At 55.9% G+C, this 12,188-nt stretch overlaps 2 protein-coding genes across 2 annotated transcripts; both read right to left on the bottom strand.

The window, feature by feature from the left end:
• Nucleotides 1–1,805: 1,805 nt before the first annotated feature.
• On the bottom strand, nucleotides 1,806–10,762 carry MONBRDRAFT_39257 (uncharacterized protein; the record flags this gene model as incomplete). Its single annotated transcript, XM_001750630.1, has 21 exons — nucleotides 1,806–1,999; nucleotides 2,098–2,221; nucleotides 2,333–2,401; nucleotides 2,507–2,644; nucleotides 2,741–2,844; nucleotides 2,949–3,105; nucleotides 3,255–3,563; nucleotides 3,870–3,988; nucleotides 5,024–5,108; nucleotides 5,221–5,571; nucleotides 5,688–5,755; nucleotides 5,894–5,959; nucleotides 6,114–6,839; nucleotides 6,923–6,983; nucleotides 7,756–7,816; nucleotides 8,033–8,321; nucleotides 8,509–9,054; nucleotides 9,332–9,626; nucleotides 9,723–10,052; nucleotides 10,161–10,296; nucleotides 10,704–10,762. 21 exons carry the CDS (start codon nucleotides 10,760–10,762, stop codon nucleotides 1,806–1,808), a joined length of 4,287 nt encoding a protein of 1,428 aa, XP_001750682.1.
• Nucleotides 10,763–11,129: 367 nt separating this feature from the next.
• MONBRDRAFT_12777 (uncharacterized protein) lies at nucleotides 11,130–12,156 on the bottom strand (the record flags this gene model as incomplete). The annotated part of the gene is made up of 2 exons (XM_001750629.1): nucleotides 11,130–11,497; nucleotides 11,748–12,156. The coding sequence occupies 2 exons, from the start codon at nucleotides 12,154–12,156 to the stop codon at nucleotides 11,130–11,132; spliced, it is 777 nt and encodes a 258-aa protein (XP_001750681.1).
• Nucleotides 12,157–12,188: the final 32 nt, after the last annotated feature.

The raw sequence follows: 12,188 nt of genomic DNA, 5'->3' as shown, positions 1-12,188 counted from the left end.
AGAAAAGTGAGAGAGAGAGAGGAGACAAAAAAAGAGAGACCAATGACAAAAAGAGAGAGAGAGAGAGAAATTAAATTTGAGAGAGAGTTGAGAGTCAAGAGTCAAGAGTCAAGAGAGAGAGAGAGAGAGAGAGAGAGAGAGTTAAGAGAGTTTGAGAGTTTGAGAGTTTAAGAGAGAGTTTAAGAGAGAGTTTAAGAGAGAGTTTAAGAGAGAGTTTAAGAGAGAGAGAGAGAGAGAAGAGTTTGAGAGAGTATAAGAGAGATGGAGAGAGAGAGAGAGAATTAAAGTGCTGCTGCTTGTGCTGGGAAGGCGGCGACGAGCGGATTCATCTGGAGGGCAAGGGGTGTGAGTGTGAGTGTGGTGGTGGTGGTGATGGAGGTGGAGGTGCAGTGTCCAAGGTGTGGGCGGAGCAGCTTCTTGCCGTTGAGCTGCTCGCGCTGCGCTCTTCAGCTGTGGTTGGTTGATCTTGATGGGGCTGCATGGTTGGGTGAACTGGGCGCCTGGGTCAGGTGCTCATCGAAACGGGCGCACGCTTGGTGCCTCTCAAACGTAGCGAGCAGTGTTTCTCCGCGCATGTGGCAGAGCATGCTGCAGCAGACTCACGGGGTCAGACGGCAGGCCCCACACTCGACTTGAGCGATAGTAAATCAGTTTGCCACGTCCCCGGTTGCACCAAGGCTAGCTTGGCCGTCTGTGCCGCTTGCCAATTAAACGTCTGTGCCCAGTAAGCTGCACCCTCAAGGCACTGCTGAGCTCCGGCGGCTCCGGCTCGTGAGCTCACTTGATGTACTTTGACGCTGTACTTTTAGGCATCGCCATGCTGAAGACCACGACTGCCCTCCTTCGCGGGCTGCCCAAACCGCAGCGCAAGCCGAGGCCAGCCACCGACAAGCCGCCGCAGCCGCCAACCTCGACCAGGCACAGGTTGGTCCTTTGCCGCTGCCGGCGCCCCTGCCGTCCTCCCCTTCAAATGCCATGGCCTCTCCGCTCCTCCTTAACGATCAACCTGTTTTTTTTCCCGTTTGCATCAGGCCAAGAGCAAGGCCTACTCGGCCCGCAAGCTAGCCAAGGGCGGTGCAGCAGCAGATCGGGTGCTAAACATGAAGATGCGCAGTCGCGCCATCAAATTTGCGACGGGCACCGGTGCCACCACCACCTTCTTGATTGCGTGTGGACTGCGCAGCCCGGGTCAGCTGGACCACGTCGTGGCTGTGACCGTCGGTGCCAAGCAAACCCTTGGCTGGCTCTTGGGACGCCTGCAATCTCACCTCAAGGTGGCCCCGCTTGTGTCCAGCAATGTTTCCCAACCCAATGCTCTCGTCTGGCGCTTGCCTCGTGACGGGCCACCCGTGCCAGCCGCCCTGACAGACGCCTGTGCCACCATCCAGTCCCCGGGCACCGTGCTCCTTGTCACCCTGCCCTCGACATGTCAAGAGGATTGGGAGCTGACCACATGGGCCGACTGCGTTGCTGCGCTTTAACCTGTTTGCCCACGACTTGTGCCGTCCTCAGTGTTAAGCACTGCTTTTCCCTTTGCCCAGCACTTGTGGGATCCACAAGCCGATAAGAGCGCTGCGCGCTGTTCTCTCCTGCGTTTCTTTCCCCCACTTTTTTTTTTTTTTTCCTGTGGTCAGCATGCCATATTCTTTTCCTTGGTTGGTTCGGGATTCAATCAATTGGGGTATCAGCTCGTTGCTCCCGCCATGATGCTGCGCATCTCCTCAACATAAAAGTGCGCATAAGGTTCAGTCACAGGTCCTTGTCGTCAACTTGTGAAAGGCCCCGGAAAAGTCCATGGCCATCGCTCACTCGAGCGGCAATGGGTCGCGTACGGGGAAGCCGCTGGCTTGCAGCTCCTTGCGCCAAAAGGCCGTGGTTCGCTCCATGGCCTGGCTCTGCGTGTATCGCGGCTTGTATCCAAAGTCGCGGCGTGCCTTGTCATCCCGAAAGTAAAAATTGTTCGAGGCCAGAAGCACCACCGAAGTCCGCAGTTTGGCCACTATGGCATCCCAAGGAAAAGCACAAACGAAGTCAGCTGGAGCTCAGTCAAAAGGTCACGGCGTTCCGGACCGCACGGGACCAAGTTGAACAACGTACAGTCACCCAGGTGAGGACCAACAGCCCCCTTTGTGAGCCAAATCAAGTTGTCAACCAGGCCCGGCAGGGTGTTGCGCACAAAATCTGGCACAATCTCACGCTTGTGGCCCATCATCGCATAAAGCTAGAAAGAGAGTCGGCCAATCAATCAACGCACGCAATATACCATGTTCCCCGTTTGCTCGAGACGAAGGTGGGCCCCGTTTTCCCAGTCATTGCAAAAGCAGGCACATACGCGATTGTAGAATGGCCCAGTCTTCATCGGCTCGTCGCCAGCATTGGGCTCATCAGTCACAAAGTAGGCCTAAAGCAGATGGGGATGAGACTGCCATGGAAGCTGTGTCATCCACTCATGGGCCGCCAATGCCCGTTCCTGAGGAGAATAATGTCCCAAATGCTATGAACATACCTTTCCAGCACAGCGGGCGGCCGGTGACTGAAGAATGGCGTCACTGGCCAACAGACAGGCATGGGCAATGTTCTCCGAGTACGTATGAGCAGTCACCTCGTTGTCACTGGGCGACAAACCAGGCTGGTTGGTGTAGATCTGCGAGAGGTAGCACGGCGATGTCAAGCTGTGCTGTATTGGTATTGGTGTTGGTCGACAAAAACAAATGCCAAAGGAGGCAAAAGTAGAACTTACAGTGCCCAAAAAGAGTCGATCGTGGGGCCCATAAATACCCCCTGGGCGAACGGCGACGGTGTGCAAGCGTCCAGTACCATTGGCTTCCAGCACCGCGCGCTCAGCTAATGAGGGTGCCGCCATACAATTAGCGGCAAAAGAACAGCAAGTGCGTTCTGATTCACGGCACGGAAGAAGATTGGTGGTCAAATTGGATTGCGGCACGCACCCATGGCCTTTGTCTTAACGTAGTGGCAGACAAAGGGCCCCTTGGTAACAGCCTCAGTGTTGTCCTCATCGAGATTGCACAGCGTGCCGGCTTTCAAAGTCTCTGGCGTCACCACGACGGAGGTCGAGGAGATGTGCACCAGGACACGGACATCATGCTACACGGATCAATAGGTGAGTCAAGCCAACAAGGTGCGCTGGGGCCAAAAAAAAAGAAAAAAGGAAAAAAAAAAAAAAGCCGAATCTCGCGAGAGATGGGGAGGAGCTCACGATGCACCGGCTGAAAGCTTGGCGATGGGACTCTCACCTGGAGGCAGGCATCAATGACCGAGCAGGCAGCGTCATAGTTGATGGCCTTGATGGCGTCATATTCAAAATCAAAGCGAGACCAATAGTTGACGGCTGCGGCGGTGTGAATCACGACATCTGCACCCTGCAGCGCCTCGTGCACTTCGCTGGGCTTGCACAGGTTGCATTGACGGAAAGTCACCCGGCCGTCGGCGCGCTCAGCCTCAAAGAGCGAGGAATCCTGGATGTCGACGACGGTAATGTGCGTCTCACCCCGGGCCAAGAGTGCCTCAACGACGTTGGAGCCCAGCGATCCATGACCACCCGTCTGTCAAGACACATCAAAAGAGGCGGCAGCGCATGAGAGAGAAGGCCTTGCTTGGCAGATCTGAGGAGAAATGAGCGCGCCGGGCAAGGGCACAGTTGCACAAACCCACCACAACGTAATTGACACCCTGCTTGCTTGTGACGGCCTCGGGATGATGGCGGATGTGCTTGACATCAGAGATCTGCATCATACGATACCCGGAGGAGGACTTGTAGTGAGCAATCGGCCGACAAGATCCACAACATGCGGCCACATGATGCCCCATGCCCTCGGGCCACAAATCGGCAAGATCGGCGAATGACCTACCTTGAATGCGGGGTCTTTGGACGTTTTCTTCAGCTTGCTGGCAGCCAAGCCGACCGCAGCCAGCCCGGCGGCAGCCCACAAATATGTGCTGTCCATGTTTGCTGCACAATGTGTGTCTGCTGTGGTAGCAAACCAAACGCGCCAAATCCATCAGCCCCCACCACCAACGAACCAGTCCCCTTTGACCCGTCGACGCCAACCTGCCCACCAATACAACCACCCGCACACCACCCCAACAGCATCCACCAAGGCCCGCAACCCTTGGACGGACCAGCATGGTCTTCAAACCCCCGCATGCCCCCTGCCACCAGACTCACATGCTGCCAGATCCGAAAACGTCAGAAAAAAAAAGTGAAAAGAGAGAGAGAGAGAGAGGAGTGTGTCTGTGTCCAAACGAAATACCACATGTAAATAATTGAAAGAGAGAAACAGGTTTGCTAAGAAAGGAGATGTGTGTGTGTGGCTGGAATGGAGAGCGGCAATGGTTCATGGCAACATGGGAATAAGGTAGAGCGGGGCATCAATTCGTTCAAACTCGGCCAAGTGAATGGGAGACTCACCCTCCGCTCCCCCCTCCAAAAAGCGGCAGCGTACGCTCCCCAGATCGCTTCAAATCCAAGGATGGAAAACACAAGATGTGAATGTTTGTACAAACAGAAAGAGGTGAAGCTAAGACGAGGGCGCAGATGCCGTGTGGTCCATTCGCGCAACCTGCAGCGCTGGCTCTGGGTGGGCTGGCATTGCATGGTTGGGTTTGGTCTTGCACGAGGGGCCGCGGCAGGCCTTGAGCTCAGCCAAGCGCTCGTGCTGTTGTTGAATCAGGTCGGCAGGCGCCGTGTGGATCTGGTTCTGACGCTGCCAAGGATCGGCTTGGATGTCGTAAAACTCGGCAAAGCCGCTTTCAAACTCACAGTACATCCAGTTCTTGCTGGTATTGGCTGGATCCAGCGTACGCAAACACCAGTATGTGTTGTTATGGCTGTCTTGGCATGAGCAAATGGGATCTTGATTCCAAAAAGGCGGGTGATTGTTCATTTCCGGGCCGACTGTGCTTCCCCGGAAAAGGCGTCAGGGACGGTGAACAGGTAGGGTCAGCTGATGATGGCCGCACACGGCGCGCGCCTAAGCAGGCTACGTCTGGCGCATCGACTTACCGTTGGAGCAGAACATATCAGCCACCTTGCATTGCGAGACGTTGGTTTCGGCTGTCGCGCTGATGCCTTCACCATGATACTCAACCTAATGTTCAGACACAAGGAAGGCGGGCGAACGTGTTGCAATGCCCACGCGAGTAAGAGGGCCATTCCCATCATAGGCAAAGTTTACAGTCCAGGTGCAATGCACAACGCACCAAAAAGTCGACGCGGAGAGGCTCCCGGCCTTGCTGACCAGCAGCATGTAGACCCGGCAGCATGGAGATGCCATCCATAGTGTCGGGAATGGGAATGCCCGCAATGTCCAGGAAAGTTGGCGCAAAGTCCACCAACGTCACAGGATCGTTGAGGATGGTGCCTGGGGCAATGCCAGGGCCGCGCGCCAGACCTGGAATGCGAATATCCGACTCATAAGGATTGCGCTTGTCCTTCATCAACGCAAATTGGCCCAAATGATAGCCGTGGTCCGAGCTGTAGAAAATGTACGTGTTGTCGAGCAAGCGCTTGCTTTCAAGATAAAAGGTGATGTTACCCACAATATCGTCAACCTAGACCACGGGGAGCAATGCCGAGCATCAAATAAAGTCGAAGTGCGCTGGTTCCACCATTGCATGCGTCCGGGCGCAGGCATTGCATCGAATGGCGCCCGACTCGAATAACGTACCGACATCAAGGTGAGGGCACGGCGACGGTATTGCAGATCATTGTAAGCCTCCTGTTGCTTGGTGTAGCCTACATGATCAGTGACCGTTTGCATGCTTAAGAAAAAGAAGGACCATGGCGATGGCATCGCTCCATCTCGTTTCAGTCTCACGAGGCAAGGATTCAAACCACCCATGAGTTGCGTGCGTAGCTGCATAGCGTACTTACCATCGCAGTGACCAGCGGCGCAGTTTTGTTGAGCCGCATACCAATGCTTGTCGCTGGCAAAACCACCTACCAACACAAAGTTGAAGCTGAGGGCACCGCATTTCAAGTCTTCTCGCATGCTGTGCCACAAAGTTTTGATTCCTTCCTGTCTGCCATCATTGTGCGCAAGCTCTCACAGTAAGAGCACACAATTATGCTTGACGCTATAGGTAGAGCTTACCGTAATTGGGCGTGCGAGGAGCTGTGGCATTGACCATCAGGCCCGCATATTCGGCGGCTGGTTCAGTCGGATCGTGGCAGGATGGGGTGGCCACCATCATGAAGAATGGTGCATTATCGTCGCTGGAGGTGACATTTTCCAAAAACGCCATGGCCTTGCGCTGCAGCACCTTGGGCAGGTAATCGGCCTCGGGGTCGTCACCGTGCTTCTCTGCTTGACCGTTGTTGGAGATGGTGTAGTGATAGTAAATTCTATCCCAATGTCCGAGCATGGCTTGTGAGTGGAGAAGAAAGGCGGATGGCAGCATCTCAGGGAAGAAAGACGACGTACGAGTTGCCGACGAGGCCCTGCCAGTCAGTCCAGCCGGGGGGAAAAAGGCTGACGCCGCCATCGGCGTCAGTACCATAGGTGTTGAGATACTTGCCACTGTAATGCGTCTTGTATCTATGAATGGAACGCAATGCATCGTCCAGTTCAAGAAAGTCACCAAGCGTCCGATATCGTGAGCAGGTTCAAAGCCCATGGACCAAGGGGGCACCAACCCTGCTGCGTGAAGGTAGGTTGCAAAGTTTTTTTTCTCGGCATTTTCGCGCCATAGTGGGCCCGAGCAGTTGCCAGCAATGCTGTTGTTTTTAGCCGGCACATTGTGGATGTAGCGTCCAGTCTGGATGCCACTGCGTGAGGGGCAGCACACGGGTGTAGACGCCATCATGGCCGCCATGCTCACTGTCAATGTCAATGTCAAGCGCAAGGTCGAGTGAATCTCAAGCCGGCAGGCGGCGCCATGGCAACAAGACGAATCCTCCTACCGCCTTGTCTCATGATGAGCTCCTGAAGCTTTGGCTGCGAAATGTAGGCCATGTTCATGTCCTATGTGGACAGCGCCATCAGCAAAGCGAGATGGACAGCCAGGTGAGAGAGTTTGAGAGTTTGAGAGGGAGAGAGCTTGAGAGGGGGAGAGAGAGGAGAAGGAAAGGGCGGGGTGGTTACGAACTTGATCATCCGTGAGGATAAAGACAATGTTGGGTTTGTTGGCTGCTGATGCCACGCCCAGGCACAGGGCCCACAGTGCCAAGATCAGCTACCGCAAGCGCCAGGCGAGTCCAACGTGATTGACACGTTCCAAATCCCAATCACAACAACAGATCCCGTGCTCGTCATCGGACTGTATACCCCTCCCACCCCCACCCCCCGCAGGATAAAAGAACTAGCCACAGACACGCCACAACCAAGCAGAGAGCCCCGAGATCTGCCCAGGAGGTCGCCGATGCAGCGGTCAACGATCCACTCACCTTGTTCATGGCTGATGGTGAAAAAAAAAACACACACATACACAGAGAAAAAAAAGAAAATACAAACAAACGGAACAGTCTCTTATGGAAAATGGTTGTGTGAGAGAAGCAGTTTTGAGAGAGGTAGGGAGCTTTAGGGGGTCGTCGTAGCCAAGTGGGAGAGCAGCCATGGAGGCGCATGCGAGAAGACGGCGAGGGGAAGAGGGTCTGACACAAGTATTGGCGCGCTTTTGACTCGTCCCGTTTTCCCCAGAGTCGGCAGTCTCTGAGGACAAGAATGAACGGGCTTTGCATTTGCGTCCTGTTGTGTCTTTTTCAAGGATCAGGTCTAAATTCGAGATGCCTCTCACTGGGTCGGACCGCTTCGTTGGAAACCGGCAGCCATCGCTCTGCGATACGCTGACGATGCAACTATGAGCGGGCGAGGGCGGTGATTTGGTTGAGGCGCGCCGAGAGGGTGGCATTTTCCTGCCGCAATTGCGCTAGCTGCCGGGCCTGCTGTCGGCATCGCTCCAACAGCTCATCCCGACTACGTGGGGCAAAGTGGGTGCGTGAGCTGGCCGTTCTGTTGTCAAACATTCATTCCATGCTCCCACACAAATGCCTCGTTGAAATTGGCGCACATACCTCAGGCTCTCGAGACCGCCCAGCTTGGGTTCGGGTCCCATGAGATCGGCAAGTGCAGCTCCTCCGGCGCTCGCGGTTGGCATCGGAGCTGGGGCCGACAGTGGGCTGGGCTGTGGGTCGTGGGCTGATGTAGAATCATGGTGCATGCTGAGTGGCATTGTGGCGTTGAGCACCTCGGTTGGTCGGCGCGTAGGCACACTCAATGACGATGTGCTGGAGCTGGAGTGTTTGCGCTGGGCCAAACGATCCGATGGAATATACTCGCAATCCATCTCGTTACGTAGCCAGTCTGAGAAGCATGAAGCAAACACGGGCAACCTGGTCAAAGACTGCCTCCATGCGACGACTCAGGGGTCGAGAGATTGAGAGATTGAGAGATCAAGAGATCGAGAGGGACAGAGATAGACACAGAGACAGACACAGAGACAGGCACAGGCACACAGGCACAGGCACACAGACACAGGCTGCGTACGCACCAGGCAGGCTTTCGTCGCCATCACTGTCACTGTCGCTGTCCGGGTAGGAGCCTGGGATACCATGGGCATCGGTGGCAGCCTTGCGCGGCGCTTGAGCTGGCATCATGGGAAAGGGATCAGACTCTTGCCGGGTCAGCACCACGTGCTTGACCATCGCTTGGACGTCGCTTTCGCGTGAACGGTCCATAGCAGCACTGTCCCGGCGTTCGCGCGCGAGTTCTTGGGCCAGCCAGGCTGGAATTGCCCCACTATGATCCCAGCTTGACGTCTCAGTGTCTGAGGCATTGGCAGTCTGCGGCTCAGTATTCGTGGTCTCCGTTGGACGAGGACTGGCCTCCACGAGCTCGGGCTCGGCCTCTGACTCTTCCCCGCCAAGACTCTCCTCGTCGTCCCCGAAAAACGAATTGTGGCTTTCAAGGCTCATGTTGAAGACCGATTGTGACAGCGAGGAAGAGAGAGACGAGTGTCGCATCTCAACTTGCGAGACGACTTGTCGTGCAAGCACCATGGATGACGAGCCATGCGCTGCCACGGTCACCACGTTGTCTACAAGGTCGTGCGTGAGGCAAGCATGTCAGACCATGCCAGCATGCAGCCCCGTGACTCGTGTATTGGGTCAGTGTCGAAACGCACCATAGCTACGAAGGCAGCGCGGCCGCCGCACGGCCTTTTCAGGAAAGGGCAAACGCGCATCCTCCGCTCGGCCCCACACATAGATGTGGCCATCCCTCGAGCGAGCGAGGCAAAAGTCGTCGCCGCAGGCCACTTGAGCCATCTACGTAGTCACACACGGCGCACGCCAGTTCTTGTGAAATGGGGACACGTGCATCAATCGTGCAGACGCAAAAGCGCATCTGTTCCAGCGACTTCCGACGAGCGTCACGGGCTGGACGTACCTTTGTGTGAAGTAGATGACGCACAAGCCGAGGACCATCCCCATGTGCCCGCTTGTCAGGCGTGCCAAGCTGGCCGTACAGATTGCTGCCACAAGTCACAATCCGGCCCTGGCGATCGACCATGGCAATGTGCTCATTGCCAATGGCCACCTGCAGAAACACAGAGGGCGGCGCTTTGGTCAGGCGGCGATCATCTTGACAGCGCAACGAGAGGCTTGTCATCTAAAACACAATTCAATGGAGCAAGAAGCTAACCTGTGCCACGTGCTGTAGCAGCGGTTGGTGTTTGATTGGCATAAAGTTGAGGGCGACACGGACCGAGCCCGCGGTTTCCCCCGATTCGGTGGCACCGTGGGTTTTTCGCAACTTTGAAATGACGGTAATGGGCGCGTTGAGGCCAAAGCGATTGCTGACATTGTGCCCGGCCGCCAGTAGATACCCTGTGTCGGTGACCAGGATAGTGGCTTCTGGCCCGCAGGCCAAACGTGCAATGGTTATGTCACCATGGAGAGGAACCAGCGTGGGCTCGAACCGGTCATCTTCGTCACCCAAGCCCAAGCGGCCGTACTCGCCACAGCCCCACGCGTAGAGTTGGTTCTCCAGACGCGCCATGACATGTCGGTCACCGCAGGCAACCTCGGTCACAATCTACGTTTGAATGCATTGAATGCCGGAATTTTACAGCGTGAGTACATCGAGTGATGCTCTTGCAGGCCGTAATTCAAGAGGTGTCTGCAGCTGAGACGTGTAGCCAACCTGATTTTTGAAGAAGGGGACGGGGATGGGCGTCATGACGTTGCCATGGCTATCAAGCACGTTGCGACCAGCCTCGTCGGTGGTCTCTGTCAGGTCCTCGCTGTTCTCGCCGGTCCCGGTGCAGCCGTCCACACAACTGCCCCACACCAGAAGCTGGCCTGCGGCTGTCAAGCATGCACTAAAGTCACGCCCGGCAAAGGCTTGGTCGGGTTCCAAAGGCGTGGCAGCGTCCACCAGCTAACAGACCACAGGTGAGGATCAAGATGCGCAATGCGTGGCGGTCGGCATCTGGCAGGGAGCTCTGTGTGTGTGTGTGTGTGTGTGTGTGTGTGTGTGTGTGTGTGTGTGTGTGTGTGTGTGTGTGTGTGTGTGTGTGTGTGTGTGTGTGTGTGTGTGTGTGTGTGTGTGTGTGTGTGTGTGTGTGTGTGTGTGTGTGTCGGCTTGTGGCCACTTGCCTTGGGTTGACGACAAGAGTGTTTGGATCCATGACCAAGCTGTCCATCGGAAAAGCCGTCACAATCCGCCATGCTGGCGCCGGAGCACCAGGTGTAGAGCTTGCGGTCAGAGGTGCATACGACATAGTGGGCTGCACCCATGGCCATGGTGTGCGGTGGATGCTTTTGTCCAAACTCTGGGCCGGCTGCGGCTTGGCGGCCGTTGCCCCTATACAAGCACATTTATAGCAGACCCACCGCATCGATTGAAAATCACAAAACAAACGTGGATTTTCAAGCTCGCTGGGAGGAAGCGGGGTACGACACGGATGACTGACCAGAGATAAAACTTGGTTTCTTGGGTGACAAAAACGCCTGGTGTGTCCATGGTGGACGCCAGCGACATGGAGGGGCTGAATGGGGTGGAGGCTTGCCGGCTATGCAAAGCACGCACCTGCTCGCACGAGGCACGAGATGTCAAGCCGATGTAAGGCGCACCGTGAGGGATGGGGCGTGAAGGTTTGTCGATGGGATGTTAATTCTGCCGGCGCGAGATCACCTTGTCGGCCCATTGACCACGCTCAACGTCAAAGACGCTGTGTTGGAGTAGCTCAGCAGCGGTGGGGCGATCCGCGGGGAGGACGCTGAGCATGCACAGGACCATTTTTTGGAGGTCGGATGAATAAGCGGTGGGATCCAGGGGTTCAGGCTCGCCCTCGATCATTTTGTTCATGACGGCGCAAATGTTGGAGGCCTCAAAGGTGCGCTGCAAGGTGCAGAGCTCATGAACCACGCAACCAGCGGAGAAGATGTCGCATTTTGAATCGTATTGCTCGCCTGGCATCAGGGCAGAGGCAGGGTCGACGTTATTTATATCAAAGGATTCGAGATGGGCGAGACATTCTGGTTTGGCGAGAGGAGGGCCTGAGACTGGAGTGGCCGGACAAACCTTTGAAGATTTCGGGTGCCATTTGATAAGGCGTGCCCACCATTGAAGCCAGGAGGGCGTTGTCCATGAGGCGGGTGGAGATGCCAAAATCGCCCACCTCTGTGTGCGCGCGCAGGTCAAGTGACAGGGGCAAGGCGAGGAAGGTGAGCCTGCTGGATGCAAAGAGGGCAAGGGAGAAGGCATGAAGCACAAGGTGGAACGCACTGAGGATCTTTTGTGACGTGACAAAGACGTTTTCCGTCTTGATGTCGCGGTGGACGATGCCACGCTGGTGAATATGGGCAATTCCTTGGAGCAGTTGATAGGCGAGCCAGCGCACATCCTTTGCTGGCAGCCAATTTGGGCGCCTGTGAAGCATGACGAGATCGCGCAGTGTTCCTCCTGGCGAGCCACATCGATCCAGGTGAGGTGTTTGGCGTGAGCGATCAAGGCGTGGGGAAAGAGGGCCGGCGGGTTGGCAAAGCGCGGGGGTGCGCTGCCAAGGTGTGTGAGTCTGGCGCATACCATCAGCATATTCCATTTCGATTAAAAAGCGCGAGTCGTCCTCAAAGGTATCGTAAACCATAATGACATTGGGATGGTCAAGCACGGCCAGCGCGCTGGCCTCGTCCATGGCCTGCGCCCACACGTCCAAGTCAGCGATCA

Source organism: Monosiga brevicollis, genomic scaffold, assembly GCF_000002865.3.
Source record: "Monosiga brevicollis MX1 MONBRscaffold_45 genomic scaffold, whole genome shotgun sequence".
Classification (NCBI taxonomy): Eukaryota; class Choanoflagellata; order Craspedida; family Salpingoecidae; genus Monosiga; species Monosiga brevicollis.
Note: the sequence above shows the minus strand (reverse complement) of the source record. Positions and strands in the feature narration are given on the sequence as shown.